We start from the raw sequence: 27,336 nt of genomic DNA on the forward strand, positions 1-27,336 counted from the left end.
TGTAATCTGCAAACAGAGACAATTTGACTTCTTCCTTTCCTATTTGAATACCTTTTATTTCTTTTTCTTGCCTGATTGCTCTGGCTAGAACTTCCAGTACTATATTAAATAGGAGTGGTGAGAGCGGGCATCCTTGTCTAGTGCCAGATTTCAAAGGGAATGCTTCCAGTTTTTGCCCATTCAGTGTGATATTGGCAGTGGGCTTGTCGTAAATAGCTTTTATTATTTTGTGATACATTGCTTCTCTTTTTATTTCGTTGAGTTGATCTTCAATCTCGGATATCCTTTCTTCTACTTGATCCATTAGGCTATTGAAACTTGTGTATGCTTCAGGAAGTTCTTGTGTTGTGTTTCTCAGCTCCATCAAATCGTTTATGTTCTTCTCTAGGCTGGTTATTCTAGTTAGCATTTCGTCTAATCTTTTTTCAAGGTTCTAGTTTCTTTGCATTGGGTTAGAACATGTTCTTTTAGCTCAGAGAAGTTTGTTATTATCCATCTTCTGAAGTCTGCTTCTGTCAGCTCATCAAAATCATTTTCTGACCTGCTTTGTTGCCTTGCTGGTGAATCGTTGTTATGGCCTTCTGGACTTTGATGTTTTCATCCTTTTTTGCACTGATTTCTTCCCATCTTTGTGGCTTTATCTTATCTTTGATCTCTGAAATTGGTGATTTCAGGTGGGATCTCTGAGTGGATGTCCTTTCTGTTAAAGTTGGGGTTATTTCTCCTGAATGAGGCTATTTTTTTTCTTTTTAACACAGGTGTTAGTGTGCCACTTACGATAGTCTGTCCGTCGTCTGCGTGTGGAGGCGCTGCTGGGCTGCCTAGGTCTCAGCCAGGCTGCTGTTTATTCTTCGCCTGGCTTCCACTTATGCCGGTGGGATTAGCCCCGCCTTCCCTAGTGGCAGCCATCTTCCCCTCTGCAGTGCCAGCTGCTCCGGTAGGGAGCTCTGTCTGATGTGTTTACTGCAAAATTCTCCCAGGAGAGGGATTCCTGTTGCTTGATCTTGTGGGGGTGGGGCCTGTCTGGCCGTATCCCCCTCCCCGCTTTCAAATCTCCCTCCTGTGGGACGGGCGGTTCCTTCTTGCTAGCTTTCTCCATGTTAGACCAAGTCCCCACCCTGGTGTGTGCTAAGGCACTTGTCTGGCTGGAGCTGCCGCCCTGGGCGGGGTGGTTCTTAGCCAGGCGGGGTTTTCCCTGGGCTGTGTGCTGCGAAGTCTCAAAGTGTAGTGCTGTACCTGATTCGGAGTACCAAGGAGATGACAGTCCCCGTTCCCCCGTTCCTCCGTTCCAGATACACTTCCCAGGTGGGGCAGTGCCCCGCCTTGCCTCGGCTCGCCCCCTTTGGGCTGCTTTCGTGGCCTTTTTTTGGGTTAGTCCCGCTCTTCAACCAGTCCCTTTGGAACGAACCCAGTACCTCGCTTGGAGATGCAGATATCGCTCTGGTTCTGTGTCTCACTCGGTGGGAGCTGCACTCCGGAGAAGCTCCCTTTTGACTGTCTTGGTTTCCCTCCAGTATTTTGTTTTCAACTTTTTGCTTTCCATATCCTCATTGTTAGTATATAGAATGTTATTGATTTTTGTGTGTTGATCTTGTATTCTGCTTCCTTGCTGAACTTACTTATTCTAGAAATTTTAAATGTTTTTCACAGGTTCCTTTGGATTTTCTATATAAACCGTCATATCGTTCGCAAATAGGAACAATTTTATTCTTTCTTTCTCATCTCTCTGCATTTTATTTTTCTTGCCTTATTTATTGCAGTGTCTTAAAATTTCTAGTACTATGTTGAATAAAAGTTGCAGATCACCTTTTCCCAGTCTTAGGGGGAAACCGTGCTTTCATCATTAAGGTGTAGATTTTTGCACATGCTCTTTGTTAAGTAAAGGAAGTTCTGGTTTGTTCCCATTTTAGTGAGAATTTGTATCATGGGTTTTTGGATTTTGTCATGATTTTTTGCATCAATTGACATTATATGATTTTGTTATTAGTATATTTGACTTATTTAATTTTTTTTTAATGTCAACTTAGTCTTGTATCTGTAGGATACAATGGTTTTGTCTGGGTAATACACTAGCTTCCTAAGATGAGTTGGGAAAGGTTCTTCTTTTTTTTAATAGATTATGTAAAATTGGCCCTAATTCTTTTTTAAATGTTTGGTAAAATTTTCCAGTAAAGCCATTTTGACCTGGGAATTTCTTTCTTTCTTTTTTTTTTTCTTTTTTGAGACAGAGTTTCACTCTTGTCCTCCACGCTGGAGTGTAATGGCACAATCTTGGCTCACTGCAACCTCTGCCACCCAGGTTCAAGCAATTCTTCTGCCTCATCCTCCTGAGTAGCTGGAACTACAGGCCTGGCATCCATACCCAGCTAATTTTCTGTATTTTTAGTAGAGATGGGAGTTTCACTATATTGGCCAGGCTGGTCTCGAACTCCTGACCTCAGGTGATCCACCCGCCTTGGCCTGCCAAAGTGCTGGGATTACAGGCGTGAGCCACCACATCCAGCCAAGATCTTTCTCTTTAGAAATTCTTTGTCTTTATTGGTTATGGATGTATGCAGGCCATCTCTTTCATCTTGGAATGTGCTTTGATAGTTCGTAGTTTTTGAGGAATTGGTCCATATTTTCAAAGTTCTCAAATTTGAGCATTAAAGTTATTCATACTATGCCCTTAGTAATCTTCTAATGGCTATGGCATGAAGCTATCCCTTGCTTCATTCCTGGTGGTTGTGCTTTGTTTCTTCACCTTTTTGTGTTAGTCTTGCTAGAGGGTTTTCGATTTTGATTCTTTTTCAAAGAACCAGTATTTGATTTCATTGATTTTTGTTGTTGTTATTTTCCTGTTTTCAATTTCATTGGTTTCTGCTCTTGTTTTTATAATTTTCATTCTAGTTGCTTTGGATTTATTTTGTTCTACTTTTCCTAGTTTCTTAAAGTAGGGGACACACACACATTATTAATATGAGACCATTTCCTCTTTTCTAATATAAGCATCATCGAGACATAAGTGTTTCAGTCAGAACTGTTTTTTGATATTTTGCATTTTTATTTTTATTTACATCTTTGTGCTTTTTGCTATTCTGATGTTTTTTGGCCCATGATTTGTTTAGAAGTGTGTTATATAAAAGTGTATGATGATTTTTATATTGTGTTTCTGTTACTGATTCCTAGTCTGATTACATTATGGTTGGAAATCATATGAACTTAAGGTTCACCAACATTATGGTTGGAAAACTGAATAACTTATTATTTATAATTTTTATTTTATTATTAATTATTTTTAAATGATTGGGGTTTGTTTTATGACCCAGAGTATGGTCTTTCCTGGTGCATGGTCCATAGTAGCTGAAAGGGAATGTCTATTTTGTTGTAGGGTGGAGTGTTTTAGGAATGTCTTTTAGATCTTGTTGGTTGATTGTTGTTCAGTTCTTTTCTATCTTTGCTATTTTTTTTTACTTCTACCAATTGCTGACAGTGATGTATTGAAGTCCCCACATATAATTTAGCTTTATCTGTTTTTTCAGTTATTTTGCAGTTCTGTTGTTTGGTGCGTTTACATTTAGGAACAATATTTTTTATTGGTGGGTTGATTTTTAAAGTATCGTTATGTAATGTCTTTGTCTCTAGTAATTTTCTTTGCTCTGAAATCTACCTTATCTGATGTTAACATAGCCATACCTGTTTTTTTAAAAATAACCTTAGCATGATGTATCTTTTAATCATGCTAAGGTTATTTTTATCTTTTAATGACCTTTTATGTAAAGGTCAGTTTTATGTAAAACTGATGTGTTTGAAATAAGTTTGTTTTAGACAGTAGGTACTTGGAGTTTGTATATTCTACTCTGCCAATTTATTAATTGCCTTTTAATTGATAGGTTTAGACCATTTATATTTAAAGTGCTTTATTAGAGCTTAAGTCTGCCATTCTAGTTTTTATTTTCTTTTGTTTCCCCTCTTTCTCATTTCTCACTTCATTTTTCTTGCCATCCTTTGGGTTACTTTAACTTTTTTTAGGATTTCATCTTGTTTTATTTGTATTGTTTTAAGATATATTACTTTATGTATTTTTCTTAGTGGTTCTACTCATTACAGTATGCATATGTAATATATCGCAGCCTACTGATATCAGTGTTTTACCACTTTGAGTACAGTACTAAAATCTGACATTTATTAAGACCTCTTTGCCTTTCCTGTTTTTTAAAATGTAATTTTCCGAAGTTATTTCCTCTCCATACATTGAGCACAGCAGATGTTAAGTTTGTTTCAACCATCAGTATGATTTAAGAAACATAAAGGGAAGGATGGTCTGTCTACCCCTTCCTTTGCTCATGTTTTCTTTATGAAATTCCAAGCTACCTTTTATTATTTTCTTTCTTGTTGAAGATGTTCCTTTAGACATTGTTTAAGGGTAAGCTTGGTAGTGACAAAGTTTTTAGTTTGACAATGCCTTTATGTTACCTTCTTTTTTGAAGGATAGCTTTGCTGGTTATAGCATTCATAATTAACAGTTTTCTGTTGTTTTTGTTTGTTTGTTTTGTTTTTGTTTTATTTTAGTGAGACAGGGTTTCACTGTCACCCAGGATGGAGTACAGTGGCACAATCTTGCCTTACTGCAGCCTTGACCTCCTAGGCTCAAGCAGTCCTCCCGCCTCAGCCTCCCAAGTAGCTGGGACTACACATGCACACCACCATGCCCAGAGAATTTTAAAAATCTTTTTGTAGTGATGTGGTCTCACTATGTTGCCCAAGTTGGTCTCGAGTTCCTGGGCTCAAACGGCGCTCCCGCCTGGGCCTCCCAAAGTGCTGGGATTATAGGCATGAACCACCCATGCCAGGCCCACACAATTGACAGTACTTATGTTTCAGTTCTTATATTTCAGCATTTAAGAAATGTGCCACTTCTTTTGCACTTTCGTGGTTTCAGACTGAAAACCAATTTGAACTGGTATTTTGGTGTAGGTAATGTGTCATTTTTCTTGGTTCCTTTTAAGACTTTTTATCTTTAGTTTTCAGAAGTTCATGATGTGTCTTGGTATGGATTTCTTTGGGTTTATCCTATCTGGAATTCACTGTGTAAGTTTATGTCTTTAACCGAATTTAATAAATTCTTTATTAATTTTTCAAATCCTCCTTCAGCCTCACATTTTTCTTCCCCTCCTAATGTTAGATTTTTCATGATTGCCCTGCAGGTCTCTGAGGCTTTGTTCATTTTTTAATTTTAGTCTATTTTTTCTGCAGCTATTCAGATTGAACAGTTCTTGAGATCTGTCTTCAAGTTCACTGATCCTGTATGGTATTAAAGGACTCTAAAAGGTGGAAAGACGGTGGACTGGCTAGGGGACCTTAGGACTTGAATAACACTGGACTCGAGTAATTTGTGTGTGTGTGTGTGTGTGTGTGTGTGTGTGTGTGTGTGTGCGTGCGTGTGTGTGTCCCCCATATATTCCAGACTGGAGTGGTGTACAACTTGAAATCGCCAAGAGGCATAGACAGCAACAAAAACAAGAAAACCCTGTCCTCTCTGGCCATAAGATCAGGAAAAGGGAAGCCCAGGAGGGACTTGCCAATGAGACATTTTACCCAGTGGCAGTGGCAGGCCTAGTCTGCCCACAGCAGTAGCCCAGCAGAGATAGAGTGAGAAGCTATCTCTGTGAGGTGACCGTAGGACAAGCTACAGGAAAGGCTATTATTCATCCCACAGGTCTGGCAGTTCCCTACCCACTGGCTTCATTATACTGTGCAGCCTAATGATATGCTTTCCACCCCTCTGTGTGGCACCAGAAGCTAATTCCAGTGGGAGCTCCAACAGAGCTAGAAGAATGAAGCAGACACATATTACCACACACAGGCTTACAAAAAAACTCAATTGCTTTGGAACTACAGACTACAAAAGTAGAACAGAACCTACACACCCAACCTAACTGACTTTATGTTTTTCTAACTTCCCTAAATCTTTACTTTTGACTTAAAGAGATTTTTTTCCTGTTAACTCCTGAATGTGAGTCTGCACCATCAGTAAACTGTTGGTTTATTCTGCTCTCTGCTTCTGTTCTCTAGTTCTGTCATTTTAACTTTAAAATGTGCAACTCTGGTAAATCCCTAAAATTAACAGTGCATGTGTTCTGTAGGAAATGAGTTCCTCTTGGTTTGTTGGCTATTTCCAGCTTATTATACTTTCTTTACTGCAAATTTAGGCTATTGAAAGGATATTAATACCTGGAAACTAAGCTTGATTTCCTCCTTTAAATCCTTATTGGCTAAAATATTAGTCATCTTTGGTTACAGGTTGATGGCTGAGCGGTTTTTAATTCCACAGCGTTAAGAAACTAGACTGGAATCTTGAGCTGAGACATCTGAATGCCGATGGTAAATACTGGAGTCTCGGAATCAGCAGACCCATGCCCTAGTTCTGGCTCTGAACTCGATCAACTTCTGCATGATTTCTGAGATGCCCTTAATCTTTAAAATAAATAAATAAATAAATAAATAAGGTATTTCTAAGTCACTGATGTTAACTTCTTTCCCAGTCTGCCGCTCCCTGAAGGGGAATATCCTGTAAAGAGACCCTACCCTGATGCTTTTTGCCACAGAGTGTAGAGCTGCTAGCAGGGGGAGAAGCAGGTTTAGAGACATTAGGATAATGGCATATTGGAGAGAGGACTAGGGCTCCAGAAGCCACATGGACAGTCAGGGAGAGGAGGGATGGAATGTCCGTGAAACACAGCACTGCTCTCTTCAAACTTTGACTTTCTTTTTTTTTTTTTTTTCTTTTAATTGAAGCATAGATTATATTCAGTAGAGCACGCACATCTTAAGTACATGGCTTTTTGAATCATATATATGTGTATATATATATAATGTATTTGATTATAGTTAATGATATTAACTATCATTCAGACAAAAATGTAGACTGTAAAGCCTTGCCAACACTTTTCATTGGGAAATACTTTTTTGATTCACTGCTTTAATGCAATGGTTAAATATTGGCTTGATAGGTATCTATGTATCTGTATTTTTATTTTTTGTCTTGTGCTGAAATTTTGGATATTCTGTGAGAAAGACATTTAATGAGATTGGTAGCCATCTTTACAAGACATATGATGTGTTTCTCAGAAGGATGATTTAATAATAATACGCAGTTGGGTATGCAGGTACAAGAAATAAGTCAAGGAAAATGGTTGCAATTTTGGAGTAAGTCCTTCGTGTAGTTGATGTGAGATGTTGACCTGGAATCCTTCAAAAGCTATTGTGTAAAAGCAACTGAAAGAAACAAGCCCTCTGTGGGGGGTAAAAATAAATATTGACTTTTAATAAACTGATTTATTGAGGTATAATTAATGTGCAATAAACTGCACACATTTAAAGTTTACAGTTTAAGTGCTGGCCCATGCGAAACTATTACCATACTGAAGATTGTGAAACTATTTATTACCATACTGAAGATTGTGTGAACATATGCACTCTCTCAGTTTCCTTGTGACCCTTTGTAGAATCTTCTCAACCCCCTTCCTCATCCCCAGGCAACAGTTCTGCTTTTTGTCACTTAGATTAGTTTGCATATTATAAAACTTTGTATAAGCAGAATCATACAGTATTTACTCTTCTGTTGTCTGCCTTCTTTCAGTCGTCATAATTATTTTGAGATTCATCTGTAATGTGGAGTGTTTGACCATTTTACTGCTGCATAGTATTCCACTGTGTTGCTGTATCACAATTTGTTTATCCACCCACCCATTGATGGAAATGTGAGTTATTTCCTCTTTAAAGCTATTACAAATAAAGCTTCTCTATTCATGTAGCAGTCTTTCATTTTCATTCACACATATTTGATTTCATTTGGGCAAATACCTAGAAATGAAATGTCTGGTGGGATATCTTCAGCTTTTTCAGAAACTTCTAACATATTTTCCAAAGTGGTTCTATCACTTTATATTCCCATTAGCAGTGTATTACAGTTCCACTTCCTCCACATCCTTGCCAATACTTGATATGGTAAGAATTTTTAATCTTAATAATTTTAGTGAGTAGGTAATAGTGTCTCCTGTGTTTTAATTTTTATTTTCCTAATGATTAAGGGTCTTGAGCATCTTTTCATGTGCCCTCTTATTTCATGTGCTATTCATGTTGTCTTTTTTGCGTTTTTTAAATTGAGCTGTTTGTTTCTCATTTAGTTGTATTCTGGATACAAGTCCTTTGTCAGGTAAGCGTTTTGCAAATATTATTTCCAGTCTGTGGCTTGTATTTTTACTTTTGTAACCGTGTATTTTGAGGGATAAAAGCTAAAAACAAAAACAAAAAACAAAACAAAAAAAACACCTCTCAATTTATCTTTTTTTCTTTTATAGTTACAAGTTTTTTTTTTTTTTTTCGTATCCTTGAGAATATCTTTGCCAAACTCAAGATAACTAAAATTTTCCCCTATGTTGATTTCTAGGAGCTTTTGAATTTTAGCTCTTACATAAATTCTGTTTTTCATTTCAACTTGATTTTTGTAAATTTTGAAGCGTCGAGGTTCTCTTTTGTTTTTCTTTCCCATGTGATTATTCATTTGTACCAGTATGGCTTATTGAAAAGATTATTTTCCCCTCTTAAATTGCCTTGGCACCCTGTCAAAATCAGTTGACCACATATGTGAGGGTCTGCTTTTGGAGTCTCTGTTGTGTTTCACACATCTATTATTTATGTCAATTTTATACCATCTAGATTACTATGATTTTAAGTCTTAAATCAATCAGTGTTAATTTCTCCAATCTTGTTCTTCGTTTTCAAAATTCTTTTTACTATCTTGAGTCCTTTGCTTTTCTTTATAAATTTTAGAATCATCTTGTAAATCTCTACCCAAAAGGCAGAGGTTGCGGTGAGCCGAGATTGCGCCATTGCACTCCAGCCTGGGTAACATCAGTGAAACTCTACCCAAAAAAAAAAAAAAAAAAACTTGATTTGGAATTGTATTGACTGTCTAGATCAATTTGGTGAAATTTTCTGTAACAATATTGAGTCTTTTAATGCATGAACATGACATGACACTACATTTATTTAGGTGTTCTTTAATTTCTTCCAGCTATCGTCAAATATATCTCCTAGTATTTTGATGTAATTATAAATGGTTTTGATTTTTATTTTCCAGTTATTCCTTGCCGTTGTTAGAAATATGATTGATTTTTATATGTTGGCCTTGCATTCTGCTACTTTCCTAATCTTGCTACTTTTCTATATCCTATAACACCTATAGTAATTCTACCAGAATTTTAAAAATCTGGTATTCTAATTTTTATAGGTGTTATAGGATATCATGTCTGTATGTAAGGGAACAGTTTTATTTTCTTTTCCAATCTACATGCTTTTTATTTTCTTTGTATTTTATTGGCACAAAGATTGTCTTCTTACCTTCATTCTTTTACTATGATGTTAAACGGAAGTGGTGAGAAGGAATAATCTTACCTTGTTATAATCTTAAATGGAAAGTATTTTGTCTTTCACCATTAAATATTAAGTATGAGGATAGCTGCATATCTTTTGTACATGCCTTTTGTCAGCTTAAGGAAGTTCTTTTTGTGCCCATTTTGCCAAGATCTTTTTCATGAATGGATAATGAATTTTGCCCAGCTAATTTTTGTATTTTTAGTAGTGACAGGGCTTTACCACACTGGCCAAGATGGTTTCGATTTCCTGAGCTCGTGATCTACCCTCCTTGGCCTTCCAAAGTGCTGGGATTACAGGTGTGAGCCACTGCGCCTGACTGTTAAATTTTAAGTCTTATATGTTGAACTTTTTTATAAATATTTAAATAGTATTTCATTCCTGGGATAAATCCCACTTGGTCATGATGTGTTTATCTTTTTTATGCATTGCTGGATTATATTTACTGAAATTTTGACAAGAATGTTTGCATCTGTAATAAGATGTGAAATTGATCTGTAGTTTTTTGTTTTAATACCTTTATCTGTTTTGGGGATTAGAGTGATGCTGGCTTCATAAAATGAGTTGGAGAGTTTCTCCTGTTTTCTGGGAGCATTTGCATAGAATTGTGTGGGTTTTTTTTTTTTCTTTTTCCTTACATATTTGGGAGAACTCATCATTGAATCCATCTAATCCTGGAGTTATCTTTGTGAGAAGATTTTAACTATAAAATAAATTTCTTAAGTACATGGAAGCCTATTTAGGTTAGCTAGTTTTTTGTGAGTGACCTTTGGTATTTCGAGCCTTTGAAGGAATTTGTGGGTATCATAAACTGAGAGTTGTTAATGATATTTGCTGATTAGTCTTCTAATGTTTATAGAACGTGTAGTCATATTCAGTCTCTCATTTCCTATGTTCACAATACCTGGCTTCTCTTTTTTCAAACTGACTAGCTAGATGTTTATCAATTTTGGTAATCTTCACAAACAGAAAACTTTTGTTTCCTTTGATTTTTCTTTATTTTCTGCTTTTTACTTTATTGATTTATAGTCTTTATTATTTCTTTTCTTTCTCTATTAAAAAAAAAACAAGATATAGATGATTACCTAATATTTAGAATGTGATCTTATATATTGTATATGGGTATGCAATGTAGATAACTATATGGTTACACCATATTTCCAATCATAAATATTATATTACAAGATATAATGTGAGATAAAATCCCTTCACAATAGCTGTGTTGGCATAAGTGTATCATTTTAACACTTAAGTATTTTAAGATGGCTATAATACCACTGTAGTCACAGACATGTCAGCAGCTTATCCTTGGCACATTTAATCTGTGGCAACATTAGGAGACCAACCACCTCAGTATCAGTATTTCCAGCTTGGCATAATTTAAGTGAATTTACAGTTGCTTGATGTATAGCTTTTTAAAAGAGTGAATGTGTTCAAACATTCAGATTTTTAGAAGTGTTGCAGTAGTGGTTTTATTTTTTTAAACTTTTAATTTGGCATATTTTCAAACTTTCAGAAAATGTTTAAGAATGAAAATAGTCAAAAACACTCATATTCTTTACCCAGATTCACCTGTTGTTGACAGTTTAACCCACTTACTTTATCATTTGCTGTTTTCTCCTCCCTGTGCACAATCTAATGAATGAATTTGTATCCATGAAAGAACTATAAACTTAAAGCTTTTGTGGAGCAGAAATTACATTTTGTCCCATGGTTACACAATATTTAAAATACCATTTAGATAAACATTTTAGAAAAGATTTAGGGACTAGAACACAAAAGCATGCTTTTTGTTGTTATTGTTGACTTTTAAAATATTGAGATAAAATTTCCGGTATCATAAGTTCACCTTTTAGAGTATATAATTCAAGGGGTTTTTGAAGTATAGTCATAGACTTGTACAACCATCCTAACTGTCTCATTCCAAAATATTTCTATCACCCCAAAAAGAAACCATGTATACCATAGGAATCACACCCTATTCCCTCCCAGCCCCTGGCAGCTGCTAATCTATATTAGTCTTTTTGCCTGTTCTGAACATTGCCCATAATGGAATACTAAATTATATGGCCTTTTGTATCTGGCTGCTTTCACTTAACATTAGTCCTCAAAATTCATCTATGAGCTTTGTGTCTGTACTTCATTCCTGTTTGTTGTGGCTGAAAAATACTCCACTAAATGGATTTACCACATTTTGTTAACTGTTCGTCAGTCAGTGGACATTTAGGTTGTTTTCATTTTTGACTATCCTGAACAATGCTATTATGAACACTAGTGTATAGGCTTTTGTTCGCCCAAGTATTTTCAGTTTTCTTATGTATGTACATAAGAATGCAATTGGTATGTTGTATGGTAACTTTAGTTCTTTTGAATAACTGCCAAACTGTTTTCCAATGTGGCTGCTCCATTTTATGTTACCCCCAGCAACTTAGGAGTTTTCAGTGTCGCCACATCTTCATCAACGCTTATTGTTGTCTTTTTTTATTACAGCCATCCTAGTGTCTGTGAACCAGTATGTTGCTTTGCTTTTGATTCACATTTTTCTAAGGACTGGTTTTGAGCGTCTTTTCGTGTATGTATGTATTGTCTGTTTATGTATCTTTGGAGAAATGTCTATTCAGATTCCTTGTCCATTTTTGATTGGGAGGTTTGTCTTTTACTCATTACAAGAGTTTATATTCTCTCTATATATATCTTGTCAGATACATCATTTGCAGAAATTTTCTCCCATCCTGTGGGTTTACTTATCACTTTCTTGATATTGCCTGCCCTTTGAAGCACAAAGGGTTTTAATTTTGATAAAGTCTAATTATCTGTATTGTCTTTGCTTACCTATTCTAGCTAAGAAACCATTGCTTTATCAGAGGTTATGAAGATTTACACCTATGTTATCTTCTAAAAGTTTTATGTTTTGTCTCTTATACTGAGGTATTTGTTTCTTCTAGAGTTAATTTTTGCATATGTGATTAGGTAAGGCCACCCTCATTCTTTTCCACGCACATATCTAGTTATTCCAGTACCATTTGTTGAAAAGATTATTCTTTTCTCCTGTCAGTTGTCTTGGCATTCATCAGTTTAAGTGCCAAAATCAATTGGCCATAAATGTGAGGGTTTGTTTCTAGACTCTCAGTTCTGATCTATTCTATTTGATCAGGTTTCTCTCTTTTTTTTTTTCTTTGAGACAGAGTCTCGCTCTGTCTCCAGGCTGGAGTGCAGTGGCACGATCTCAGCTCACTGCAACCTCCACCTCCCGGTTCAAGCAATTCTCCTGCCTCAGCCTCCTGAGTAGCTGGGACTACAGGCCCCTGCGACCACACCTGTCTAATTTTTGTATTTTTAGTAGAGACGGGATTTCACCGTGTTGGCCAGGATGGTCTTGATCTCTTGACCTCGTGATCCGCCTGCTTCGCCCTCCCAAAGTCCTGGGGTTACAGGCGTGATCCACCGTGACTGGCCGTGATTAGATTTATCTTTATCCCAGTACTGTTCTGTCTTGATCAGTGTAATTTTGTAGTTAAATTTTGAAATCGGGAAGTATGAGTCCTCCATTGTGTTCTGTTTCAAAATTGTTTTGGCTGTTCTTGAATATTCCTATGAACTTCGGGAACCACTTGTCAATTTGCAAAAGAGCAAGGTGAGATTTTGACAAGGTGATGTTGGATCTAAATACTACTGTTTTAACATTATAGTTATGAACGCCACATATCTTTGCATTTATTTGGATCTTTTTAAATTTCTCTCAGTGGTGCTTTGTAGTTCAAAGAGTACAAGTCTTGTACTTGTTTAACATGTATAATCCTGTGTACATGTTGCCAAATATGATTTGCTTGTATTTTGTTCAGGATTTTTATATCCACATTCATAAGGATATTGATCTGTTGTTTCCGTTTCTTGTGATGACTGTGTCTAAGTATCAGGGTATAAATTGCTTCATATAATAATTTGGAACGTGGTGTTTTCTCTTGAGTTTTAAAATTTTTGTTACTTAAATTTTTTTTTTAAGACAGGATCTTGCTCTGTTGCCCAAGCTGGAGTGCAGTGGTACAGTCATAGCTCAATGTCACCTCAGACTCCTGGGTTTAAGCAGTCTTCCTGCCTCAGCCTCCTGAGTAGTGGGTTGGCCTAGCTTAAAGCCTTACCAATTTTGTTAATCTTTTCAAAGAAACAACTTTTGTTTTCATTAATTTTCTCTCCTTTTTTTTTCTGTTCTGTATTTCTAACTTAACCTGTATTGTTTCTTTCCTTCTTGCTTTGGGTTTTGTTCTTATTTTTCTAGTTTCTCTTTAAGTGGTAGGTTAAGTTGTTAATTTGGGATCTTTGTTTTGTTTTAATATAGGCATGAATGGCTATAAATTTTCTTCTAGTAATACTTTTTCTGTGTTCAATAAAGTATTTTGTCTTTATTTCAAAATATTTTCTAGTTTTTCTCATTTATTTGTCACACTGATTATTGATACCCACGTATTTTCTGCGTTTTCCCAATTTCTCTCTAATTTCAATTTCATATCCCTTGTGATTGAAGAACATACTTTGTATGACACCAGTCCTTTTAAATTTATTGGAATTGTTTTATGACCTAACACCTAGCATGATCTATCCTAGAAAATGTTCCCTGTGCACTCGGAAAGAACGTGTATTCTGCTTTTGGATGGAGGACTCTATAATTAGTTTCTAGTATTATTCAAGTTTCCTTGTTCTTTTCTTATTGACCTTCTGTCTGATACTACCCATTTTTGAAAGTTGGATAGTGAATTCTCCAAATGTTTGTTTAATTTCTTCTTTATTCCTTCATCCTGCATGTTTTTATTTCCTGTATTTTAGAACCCTCTTGCTAAATTCACATATGTTTATAATTATGTTGTCTTAATGGATTGACCCCTTTGTTGTTATTAAATGTCTTTTTTTCTCTAGTAGCAACTTTTATCTTAAAGTCTGAATTTTTAAAATTTATTTTTTAATGGTTGCTGTGAGAATTACAATTGACATCAACTTGTAACAATTTTGTTTGGACTAATTTCAGCTATTCTTCAAATATTCTTCATGCCTTTTATTTCTCTCCTCCTCTTAGACTCCTGTTGTGCAGATGGTGGTACTCTTCATGTGTTTTGTACTCACTCAGACTCTGTTTATTTTTCTTCATTTTTATTCCTATTTCCCAGACTGGATAATCTCAACCAACCTATTTTCGAGTTTGCTTATTCTTTCCTTTACCTGCTAAAATATGCTATCGAGCCCCTCTGATGAATTTTTATTTTAGTTACTGTACTTTTATGTCCAGAATTTCTATTTGTTTTCTTTTTCTAATTTCTTTATTGATGTTTTCTATTTGGTGAGGCATTGTTCTCATACTTCAGTTTTGCACGTGGTTTCCTTTATTCCTCTGAAATATTTAAAACAGCTTATTTAAAGTCTTCTAGTAAGTCCTATCCTCAGGAGCCACTTCGGTTGATTGCATTGTTTCCTATGTATGAACCATACTTTCTTGTTTCCTTAAATTTATTTGAAAATTATGCAGTGGGAGGGGTTCATTTCCGTTATTATGCTCTTTTATTTGATTATTTTAATAATTTCTGTCTCTTTAATATTCTCCATTTGGTGAGACTTTTAGTTCTTCAGACATCATTTCCTTTAGTACTTTGAATATACTTAGTATAGCTGAATTAAATTATTTAGTAATTCCAAAACCTGGGCTTTCTCAAGGGTAGTTTCTATTGAATACATTTTTACCCTTTATACTTTTTTGTTTCTTTGTATGTCTCTCAATTTTTTGTTTAAAACTGGACAATTAACATATAAGGTGGCAATTCTGAAATTTAGATTTTGCCCTCCCTAATAAGGTTTGTTGTTTTTTTGTTGCTGTTTGTTTAGTGACTTTCTGAACTAGTTCTTTTAAATCTATATTATTTGGAGTGCATGGCTACTAAAGTCTCCACATGATGAGCTTCATAGTCATCTAATGATTGAACAGAGATTTCCTTAAAAACCTGGAACCAGTAATTCTCCCAGTCTTTTTTGAGAGGTCTGTGTGTGTATTTGCATGCATATGTGTGTTAGGGCACATCAAAACACTCAGCCAGGCAGTTGGCAGCTGTTCTTAGCCTTTACCTTCTGTTTTCACAGAGACTAGGGTCAGCCTCAGGTGTGAGAGCTAGGGATTTCTCAGGTCTGTTCTGGGCACATGCAGAGCCACAGCCCGATGCATCCACACACCTTCTAGATTAGCAGGAAGGTGTCAATAATTTTTATAGCCCCTGTGGATATTTTATTCCCAACTTTTCCTTTTAAACTTTTTGGTTTGCTTATTGTTTGGACCAGCTGTCCCCTACCACATTGTTCTGCAGCCAGTTTTTAAAAATTTCCCCTAAAAGGTTTGTGACAAATGTTCCCAGGGTCAAGGATTTTCACAGTGGAAAAGCTCTGAGTCAGGTCAAATAAAAATAGCCTTCCAGGTGGGGGTCTCACTAGGACTGTCTGATAAAGACAGTTCTCTGGAAATTGGGCTTTTAAGGGACTCCAACATAGTTCTGCCTCCCTTAGTGTCTGTCAGGCTGCTGGTTTTCACTGTGATTGGGCTGTTGGTTATAGTGCTGGAGAGAAGAGAATGGGAATAGAGAAGTTAAATGCCACACATTTCACTGTTCTTGTTGAGATTCAGCTCTTTAAAAATGCATTAACACTCCATGGATTGCTGCAAGCTTTTGGAGATTGCTGCCAGCTTTTGGTTAATTGCCAGAGTTCTTAGAAAGTTTATTCTGATGCTGCCAATTTTCTTGTTCCTGTTACAGGGTGAGAGAATTTTCAAGTGTTCCTAACTTTGCCATTTTCACTGACAGTACTCTCTGTTGCTTTTTTTCTTCTCCTATACTATTTTGTTTCTTCAAACCATTCTCAACTCTTGCAGTCAAAACCAGTTGATTAAATTAGCATACTGGCATGTAGGTCCTAAAATTAAATGTTGTTATCTTAATATTATAAATATTAACCCATTTAATAATTACTATTACAAAAACATATTGAAGATAAACTGTTGAGAAGGTAGAAATAATTATCAGAATTTATCATTAGCTATTTCATTATTTAATACAGATCCTTATTGAGATCATTTTAGAATCATATACTGCTATAAGAAATTATACAGAGAGATCCTGTGTACCCTGTACCTGATTCCTCCCAATGACAATATCTTGACAAAGAATGCTACGAAGTCACAACCAGGATGTTGATACTTTGATAGGAATGGGTATTTCATTTTCACCATTCTGATATTGTGGCTTTATTTGCATTTCCCTGATGGTTAGTAATGTTGAACATCTTTTCACTTGCTTGTTGGATTGTTCTTTTCTGTTTGAGTTGTTAATATAGCCTAGATCTTTAGACTTTTGTTAAATATGTGGTTTGCAAACATTTTATACCTTTTTGTAGTTTGTCCTTTTATACTCTTAACAGGGTCATGTGAAGGGCAAAGTTTTTAATTTTGATGAGGTACAACAATTTATCACTTTTGTTTTTTCTGTATTGTGCTTTTGGTGTCAATTCTAGGCAGACTGCCTAACCTTGGATCCTGAAGTTTTTTTTTTCTATCCTTTTTAAAAAGTTGTATAGTTTGACATTTTAATTTTAGAACAGTGATGTATTTTGAGTTAATTTTTGTATAAATTATAAGGATTAGGTCAAGGTTCTTTAAAATATATATTTTTTTGATCTATAGATGTCTCATTGCTTCTGGGCTATTTGTTGGAAAAGTTGTTCTTCCAATGAATTGCTTTCGCAGCTTTGTCAAAACCAGTGAGGCATATATGGTTCCATTTCTAGGTATTCTATGCTCTGCAAGTGATTTATGTGTCTGTCCCTCTGCCAGCATCACACTGTCTTGGTTACTGAAGTTATACAGTAAGACATAATGTCTGGTGGAGTGATTCCTCCCATGTTATTCTTATTTTTGAGGATTGTTTTTAGCACTTCTAAGGTTTGTTCCTATCTAATTTTTCATATAAGCTTGTCAACAAAAAAATCATCCTGGGATTTTTATAGGATGTACATTAAACCCACAGATCAATTTGGGAAGAATTGGCATCTTTACATTTTGAGTCTTTTAATCCATGAATACAGTGTCTTTTTTATGTAGGTCTTCTTTGATTTCTTTTGTCAGCATTTTGTGTATTTCAGTGCATATATCCTGTACATGCTTTCTTAGATTTATATCTGAAGTACTTCATTTTATTTGGAGTAGTTGTAAATGGCATTATGTTTTTAATGTTGATTTTTGCATATTAATTGTTAGTATGTAGAAATGTACTGGATTTTAGGATTTAGACCTTGTATTCAGCAACCTTGTTACATGTACTTATTACCTTTTTTTTTTTTTTTTTTTTTTTTTTTTTTTTTTTTTTTTTTTTTTTTTTTTTTTTTTTTGTTTTTTGAGACGGAGTTTCGCTCTTGTTACCCAGGCTGGAGTGCAATGGGGCGATCTAGGCTCACCGCAACCTCCGCCTCCTGGGTTCAGGCAATTCTCCTGCCTCAGCCTCCTGAGTAGCTGGGATTACAGGCACGCGCCACCATGCCCAGCTAATTTTTTGTAGTTTTTAGTAGAGACAGGGTTTCACCATGTTGACCAGGATGGTCTCGATCTCTTGACCTCGTGATCCACCCGTCTCGGCCTCCCAAAGTGCTGGGATTACAGGCATGAGCCACCGCGCCCGGCCACTTATTACCTTTAAGAAGGATTTTTCTTTTGAGTCCTTGGGGTTTTTACATAAACAAGTGTGTAGCCTTCAGTCAAGGAGTATTATTTCCTTCCCAATGTGTTCCTCTTTTTTTTTTTCCTTTCCTTGTTAAGGAAACTGCTAGCACCATGTTGAATAGAGAGGCACATCCTTGACATATTCCCAGTGTCAGGGCCTATACATTCAGTCTTTCACAAATAAGAAGGATATTACCTAGAGGTTGAGGTTGAGGTAGTTCTACATTTCTCCTATCTTGTTCAGAGTTTTTATCGTGAAGAGGTGTTGGGTTTTGTTAGATACTTTTTCTGTGTCAATTGATATGATCTTGTATTTTTCCTTTTTAGCCTGTTGATAGGGATGAGTTACAATGATGAGTTTTTGATTGGGGTCTGTCTTGCATACCTTCAATACAGATCATTTGGTTATGATGCATAATTTTATACATTGCTGGGTTCAATTTGTAATATTTTTAATTTTTTTGTCTAAGTGACTTATTCTGTAGTTTTAAAAAATATATATGTAACATAAAGTTCCCCATTTATAACTATTTTTAAGTGTAAAATTCAGTAGCATGAATCACAATATTATGCAAACACCACCATTATCTTTTTTCATTACCCTAGAGACTCAGTAACCATTAAGCCAGAACTCCTCACTTTCCCTTACCCTGTTGCCTAGTAACCTCTAATCTACTTTGTGTCCCTGTGAATTCACCTATTCTAGATTTTTCGTGTGAGTAGAAGCACAGTATTTGCCCTTTTATTCTCTAACTTATTTTACTTAGCACAGTATTTTCAAGGTCCATCCATGTTGTAGCATGTATCAGAATTTTATTCATTTTTGTGGGTGAATAATATTTCATTATGTAACTGCCGTGTTGATCTATTCATCTGTGTTGGACACTTGGATTGTTTGTTATGCTTGGAGACTTTAGGTACTGTGGTCACGCATCACTCAATGTGAAAAACATCCTGAGTGTTGTTAGGCCATGTAATCATTGAGCTAACATAGAGTGTACCTACACAACCCTAGATGGTACAGCCTATAACATACTGAAGGCATATGATACAGCATATTGCTCCTAGACTACAAACCTGTACAACATGTTACTATACTGAATACTGTGGCAAGTTTTTTGTATCTAAACATAGAAAAGGGTACAGTAAATACAATATTACAATCTTATGGAGCCACCGTCATATATGCAGTCTCTTCTTGACCAAAACATTATGTGGTACATGACTACATTTAAATCTTTCATTTCAGCAGTCACCCTTTTTAGGTTTATCCCTACTGTTTTGGGCTGTGTTTCCAATAATAGCTTAATTTTTAGCGCATTTGCAGTGTGAGCTTCAGAGTTTTAATGAGTTTCTGATACTGAAGCTGCTAAGAGTAGTTCGTGGTTCTTGAGCATTCGTTCTGCGTTTTATAACTTAAATTTACAGATCTTTTTAGATGACTTAGACACTTTAGGATAAGATGAAAATTATGGTATTTTGTCATTAGCTATAAAATTAATTTTGGAAAACCTTTCTGGCTCATCTCTTCAGATGTATGGTGTATAGCCTGCACATCTGAATTACATAGGATTGTATTTTGAGTTTTAGTGAAACAACTCAGGTACAGCCTTTCTTAGGAAGTTGATATTGAGTGGGCTTGACAAAATTAGAGTATGACTTATATGAATTTCTTTGTACTTTTAATGTGGCAAGAAGACAAGTATATATTACATTTTTCAGTTAATAAAACTAATGAGGGAAGAAACAAAGATTTGATCATACAGTATCTTTACAGCTGGAAGGGACCCATATGGACCTAGTCCAGAATGTTTTAAACTTGTTTTACATTCAGCCCTTTGTTGAAACAAAATATTGAGTAAGTGTAACTATAAAAGAGATGTTAATGTCATTAACAATATTTAATTCTAAAATAGCAGTTTTTTTTTGTTTTTGGTGTTTTTTTTTTGGAAACAGAGTCTTGTTCTGTCACCCAGGCTGGAGTAGGGTGGTGCTATCTCAGCTCACTGCAACCTCTGCCCCCTGGGCTCAAGCACAATGTCTTAATCTTAACCAGAATTTCTTATTTTCTATTTTTCAGTCTTGCTGCTAGACACAGATTATTGACAAGCAAACTAGAAACTTTTACAGATTGTGATAAGAGTTAAGATAGGGAATATAATGGCTGATAACAGGGCTGCTTGAAGCAGCCAAGGAAGGCTGCACTGTGAGTGGGGTCAAGGCTGAGACTTGAAAGAAGAGAAGACACTAGCTGTAACAAGAGCATTCTAGGCAAGGTGGCTCTAACACAGCTTTGGGGACCCTCCTGAGGCCTGCCTGTGTCGTCCTTTCTTCTCTTCGTGGTTTTTGTAGAAGAAAGTTTAAAAATCACTGATTTGACTAGTCCAAAGTTTGATGCTTGAACTAGGGAACATCAGGAAAGTTTGGGATTCATTAACAGCATAAAATTAGGGGGAACTATTTTTGGAAGAGGAAGCTTTTACCAGTTGTGGTTTTTGTGGGTGAGGAGATTGTGAAGGCTAGGAGGTAAAGATGTACAATGACAACCTAGGTTCCTAATGCCTGATACCACCCCCTCAATATGCATATATTTCTACTAGTTATTCATAGCATTTGTTTTTTTATGAGTTATTTTAGATGTATTAAAATTGCAAATTATATTTAGTCATCAGTTGTAATATTCAGAAAAATATCTTCACCTAAAAGAAAAAACAAAAACTTAGTAGACAAAGATTTGTCTTTGTGAAGGCTTTTTAATCTTATAAATGCCATTCTTTACTAAATGAAATAGGGAAGTAAAAACTCAGTTTCTGAGCCTCTTTTGAAACTGAGTGTTTGGGAGACAACTGACACATTGACATTTTTACACTTTATTGGCTTTGTTACTCTCAGACAGCTTAGTCATGTGGGTTGGTATGAGGAGCTTAAAGTAGATCTTACTGAGCCCAGCTTCAGAATAAATATGAGTAGAATCATAAAAGCCAGAAATGTAAATCCCTTCCTTTCCTTTTCAAATCTTATTTTCCTCACTTATTGTCAGAAATATCTGCCCAAGTTTAAAAATTGTGTTGCTTGAAGGTGCTGTTAGTCATGAGCATTCTGTAAAATTTATTTTGAAAGTAAGTAGGGATGGGCTTAGAAGCACAGATTCACATTGCTGAAATTCATAGTTTAGCCACTTTCTTGCTGAGTATATCTGTGTCTCTTTATTTAAAATGGGATCAGTAATGTCTGTGTTACAGGATTAGTTTGAACTTTAATACCGTAGTGATCAATAATTATTATTTTTATTTCAATTACATTTGTTTGATGCTTGAACTAGGGAACATCAGGAAAGTTTGGGATTCATTAACAGCATAAAATTAGGGGAAATATTTTTGGGGGAGGAAGCTGTTACTAGTTGTGGCTTTGAATCTGGAGATATGAATACTTGACTTACTTTGATTACTTTTTATATTTTATAGCTTAATAACTGCTTGCCTGTGAAATGATTAAGTCTATAACTAGTGTTCTGTTTTTTTAGGCATATAATTGAAAGGTATTATAATTGGCTGTTTAAAGCAAAATATATTAATTTGTTTTATGCCAGAGTTGAATCCTATTTATCTCTACATCTTTTAAGAAAAGCCAGTGATATGTAACACAGTATTTTCCTTTTGAGACTTTATAATCAGATGCTGTTATTAATTTTTTTAACTAAAATAATTCATGTTTTTGACATACATAATTCATACTTTAAAAATGAATTTATAATTCATAATAGTATAGATTTTAAAAGCTCCTAATTTAAAATGCGGTATACCCAAACTACTGCCTTTATGTAGTTCTCATCAGTTAGATAAACATTTCTTCTGGCTCTGTGTTGTGAACTCATGTAGTGGTCTTCTATTAGAACTCCAATAGCAGCCACCTGTAGCTCATTTCCAATTGTTTCTTGTTGGCTTTCTCTGCCAATTAGACATAAAGCTTCTCGTTAGAGGCTCTGACTCTTTACCTTTTACATGTGAGCATCTGGCTGTTCAGTTATTCTTGTTCATCATGTTCTTATGTCAATAAATTTGTCTTCAGTAGGGAATGATGAGAAGATTTTCTGGATTCTGTGAAATTTCCGTTTGTATTAAAAAGTTGGGGGAACAGGTGAGGAATGGGATGGGTGAGCATTTTTTCTTTTCTGAGCAGAGCCTTTTTTATTTATAGTCCTTTTTTCTAAAGAGTTTATCACTTTACTTAGAGGCATTCTTGTACACAGTGAGTATACTGTGCCAGTAATTCTTTTGGAGCCATTAGCCCTGGTCTTGATATTGAAATTCCACTGTAAGCCAGGACGGCAGATAACATAACAAGAAAAAGATCATTTGCATCAGTGAGTACAAATGCTAGTGCTTATTATACCTGAGCAAAAAGGTGGGACATCATTCATGCTTTCAGTATTTGTTGAATATTCTCTATATGCCACAGTCTGGCCAGGGATGAATAGAAGTAGATGGAGCAGGTTGGCACTGTCATTGAAGAGAAACACAGGAAATGGAGGACAGGAGTTTCCCAAAATAAAATCAGGATGTGATTACAAAACTTAGGAGAAAAGGATGCTTGGCAGGCAGAAAAAAACGTTATTCAAATAGGTATTGTAATCTAATTAACTGGTATCTTATTCTGCTGCTTGACTGTCTGCTTTTGTTATACTGGAACAGCCAGGTATATGTGTGGGACAGTGAGTGTTGTCCCCAAATCCCAAAAGACCAACAAGTGAGAGTCAGTAAATTCCTTATTAAGCCAAATGAAATACCACATAAGTTGGAATTATTCTACATGGGAAATTTGTCCCTTTTCTCCCATTTATTCAGCATGTATTCATTTATAGCCGTACGGGTTCATGGATATTTATTTTATACTTTGGGCTGCATCTAATACTACTTGATTTTGTTGCTCAGATTGTTTCAGCTTTGGTCATTTGGGAGCTCTTTCTGTTGATTCTTACTTTCCTTTCCCTGTCCCTATCAGTGTAGGTTTTGGGTGGTCTTCGTTTTTTGCTTTTCAGCACTGTTAGATGCTCCATTCTCATCTTGTGTATTTCCTGCCCTCTGTCCTCAAATCAGCCATTGTTCCAGGAAGCCCTCATTTCTTTTATTGGAAAATAATATTAGAACACAAGATCTGAGTTCTAGCTGTGTTCTTTGCTACTGGCATGCCATTCCTTTAGGCCCTTAGAGCTGACAGAGCAAGGAAATACATGTATGTATACTAACACATGAATAGACACATCTATAAGTATTCCTATATGTATGTAATAATCTATATGTTTTGCTAAACATGAATTCATATTGATATCACTGACTCTCATCCATTACCACCTGGATCATTTTGGCCTCCCCCCTTGTTTCTATATAAATTGCTATTCCAACAGTGAGATACCTGGCTCCCAGTATCCATCAACTATGTATTTAATTGTTTGATTTCAGTGTACATATATAGTAGCATCAGAATGGTTAACCCAAACTCCCATGGGAAAAAGCATTATCAACTAGAATACAGTGCATATGTATGGCTTCTTTTGCCTTTAGTCTTACAGATTCTACTCATTTCCAGAGTTACTTAGGTGAGCACTCTCCCCTCCCCACTTCAGTAAGATTCATTGATTTGTAATATAATTAAATTGTTTTGTCATATTATGCATTCCATCGTATGGTCCCCCTAAAAGTCTCCTAAATGATTTTTAAAATTTGCATACATTTAGATTTACTTTTTGTGCTGTGAAGTTCTGTTTTGACAAATGTGTCATGTCCTGTATCCACCAATTACAATTTGATAAAGAAGGGTTTTACCGCCCTAAAATATGTCTGTGCTTCACTTACTTAACCTTTCCCATTTCCCCCAGTCCCCTAGCAACCACTGATCTTTTTACTATTTCCATAATTCTGCCTTTTCCGGAATGTCATGTACTTGGAAGCATACAGTATGTAACCTTTTCTTTTACTAATATTCCATTGTATAGATATGCCACAGTTTGTCTCTTCATCTTTGATGGACATCTTGACTATACCCAGATTTTGGTGATTATCAATAAAGCTGCTTTAAGGAATCGTATGTAGATTTTTGTATGTAAGGTTCTAAATCAGTTCAGTAAATACTAGGAGCATGATTGCCAGATTATATAGTATAACTATGTTAGCTTTTAAATATATTACCTTTGCATTGTTCTGTTTCTTAGATCAGAATAATCTTTTGCTATTTTCCCTGCCCACTTCCTCACCAAGCTCCTTTGACTGTTGATCTCAGGTCATATCATCACTACAAAAGAACAGATGATACAGAATTTCAGCTGATCATTTCTTGGGGGAAATATGCTCTAGTGATCTTCTGTATGCTTTTGATATTTTCAGTTTATCAGGGAAAATAGCTGCATCTTGATGAATTTGACTATTTTGTGCTTTCTCATAATATAGCAGTAATGGATATTTTGAAGTTGATGCGTATAGCCTGTAGGTTGTTGAAGTTACTTTATTTGTTTTATTTTCAAGTATTTCATAGTTTGTAAAATCCTGAAGTCATATTTTTCTTTTTAACCATCACCATTAAGGAATCTATTTTTACATATAAAATTGTATTAATTAATTTTAAGGTAAAAGATGTTATGGAAATCAAATTTAAGTTTTCATAGTGATGATATGTTTTGTTTTCTTTACAGCATTCATTCAGTCAGAGAGCATAATAGAAGTACTGCGTTTTGACGATGGAGGGCTACTACAGGTAATTTGTTTTAAGTTGAAAACATTTCATTGTTAAGTCTTGAATAATATCTGGTTATTGTTTTTGTTTTAAAAATATAATTGGTTTATCTGAAATATATTTTATGATCTTTGTTTGAAGATAGGCTGGTAGAGTCATTAGTAATATAAAAACCACCTTAGTTATCTTTTAGATTAAATATTTCTTTAAATTGCAAACTCATCGTGGTATTAAAACCTCATAAATAAGTACATCATCAGTCTGTGGCAAGTGTGTGTGCCTGTGGATCTGAGAAGAAAGGGTTAGGTCAGGAGCAGAGGCTCTCTGAGTGTGAATTCAGATAGAGGATCTCAAAATATTTATCTAGAACACTAACTTCTCTAGAGAGGATAAGTACTATAGATTTTACCTATACTATACTTGCTATCGTAAGTGACATCATTAAATATACATAAAATTTGAAAGTGTAATCCAATAAATGTCTTGTCCTTCCTTTTAGACCTAGTTTAGATAGCAGTATGAAGCCAATTTCAGGCTTCCCAGCTAAAAATGAGTTTGAGAATTTTAGCGCTAAAAGAGATAGTAAATGCCATCTTAACTAACCCCCTGCTTTCTTATGGCTAGGTGTTTCCTCCTTTCTTACAAGCTATTAGCATATTTTGTGCTTGTCCTTACTTAATAACTTTGTAATGATAACATTTGTTTTTCAAGTAACTTGTTGTTTGGTAGCATGACTGATCATTTTTTAATTAATTTTATATTCTAGGAAAAAACTGTTTAGGTTAGGAAAGTTGATCAAGATCCCATGACTTTGTGGTACTGGGACTGGCACTAGAATCCCAGTGTACTCCCTCCAAATGTGATTGTTTAGTCTCTTTATTACATGATACTACCTATAGTATTTTTAATTTATTTATAACTACGTTACCTGAATAATTTTGGAAAAATAGTTCCTGTTGTTTATAATAAAGGCAGGAAAGTAAAATTAAAATTAGATCAAGACAGTAGAGACAATAATTATACTAGGGACATGGAACAAGATTTTTATTTGCATTTTAGCATACATTTAGATTAAATTTCATACATTAAGCCAGACAAAGAGAGCAAGAAAAAAAGTGATGGATTTTTAGAATCTTTTTCTCTGGCAGTGAAACTAGTAAGTCTTTTGCAAGACAGACTTTTCTTCTAAATTTTTAAATAAATTTATCCTTCCTATCTTTACGAAAGAAATGTTGAGAAACCTCTGAGACAGTGGTTGCATAGTATTTCCATAGAGTCGGCTTTGTATATTTTAAAACTGAATAGAAACTAAATATAATGAGCTCTAATTTTATAAAGCCTTCCTACTAAAAAAATGACCTTAGTCTCTTTATTCTAGTTCTTTAATCTGTTTCATGGTGAGAACTTGAGGAACCTCTGGGAACGAATGTTTTGAATATTTTAAATATCTCCCTTTAGATGGTTATAAACAGGATCTGTCTGGATGGCAGGCAAATCAGGACTGAATTTCTAGGAAATTCCCTAAATGTGGCTGCTCTTTATTGATTGATGAAGGATTTGTGTCTGTTAGGAACTGGATATCTAGGTTGCAGGTTGATAATCCATTCTAAAAATTCTGGAGCATGATTTATATTTTTGTTGAGGGAGGCTGCTAGTCTGTATCTAGATGGACTTGGCTATGGAAAAGCTTATGAGCTAGGATGTGATTCTCTAATAACTCTTTGGATCTGCCCAAATGCTTGGTCATGAGCTTGGTTGAGACCTCAGAGTTCTGTGGCAAAGGTAATTTTGGTCTAGAAAAATGTTGAGGGCAAATAGTATCAATTGGTTACTTCAGCCGCAAAAAAGCCTCACTAACACTCCTGCAGAATGTCTCATGTTGATACGCTATATAGTATATATGGCCCCTAAATAGCTGAATATAAGACCCTTTTGTATATATGTAAAATTGTTCATTTTAATGTTGAAGACTTTCTCAGAAACAACAATTTTTATTTTGACATAATGTTATCTTTTTCTGACTAATTTCCAAATGGATTTAACTATTTGAAATAACTCCTGGTTTCTCATGTTGTTGTTAGAACAGGAAAGTGTACATGTAGCATTTCTATGGCAGAATATATATCCTTTCTCCAATGTAAATTTAAGCTAAAACAGGGAGAGTTTCAAAGCAACAATCTTGTTTTACATTATTTAAAATGTGAATTTTGCCCAAGAACATTTTTTCTCAGATCTGAAATTCGTGTATGTTCATGTGGCTTGGCTCATAGTAATTTTTTTAATCCTCAAAATCAACTGATAAGAAGTCAGTAAAAAATAAATTTTAAAAATTGCTGGCCAGGTGGCTCATGCCTGTAATTCAGCACTTTGGGAGGCCAAGGTAGGTGGATCACTAGGTCAGGAGATCCGGACCATCCTGGCTAACACAGTGAAATCCCATCTCTACTGAAAAT

At 35.3% G+C, this 27,336-nt stretch overlaps 1 protein-coding gene across 6 annotated transcripts in view; it reads left to right on the forward strand.

The window, feature by feature from the left end:
- TMEM131 (transmembrane protein 131) overlaps positions 1 to 27,336 on the forward strand; it is a 238,590-nt gene that overhangs the window by 40,323 nt on the left and 170,931 nt on the right. For all 6 annotated transcript variants that reach the window (XR_001823702.2, XM_017524072.2, XM_017524074.2 and 3 more), the window contains exon 2: positions 24,843 to 24,904. Coding sequence is in view for 5 of the 6 variants with exons in the window: in XM_017524072.2 (XP_017379561.1) it covers positions 24,843 to 24,904 (62 nt within the window). In the remaining variant the exon portion in view is untranslated. The remainder of the gene's footprint in view (positions 1 to 24,842; positions 24,905 to 27,336) is intronic.

This window comes from Cebus imitator, unplaced genomic scaffold (assembly GCF_001604975.1).
Source record: "Cebus imitator isolate Cc_AM_T3 unplaced genomic scaffold, Cebus_imitator-1.0 Scaffold31, whole genome shotgun sequence".
NCBI classification, from domain to species: domain Eukaryota; kingdom Metazoa; phylum Chordata; class Mammalia; order Primates; family Cebidae; genus Cebus; species Cebus imitator.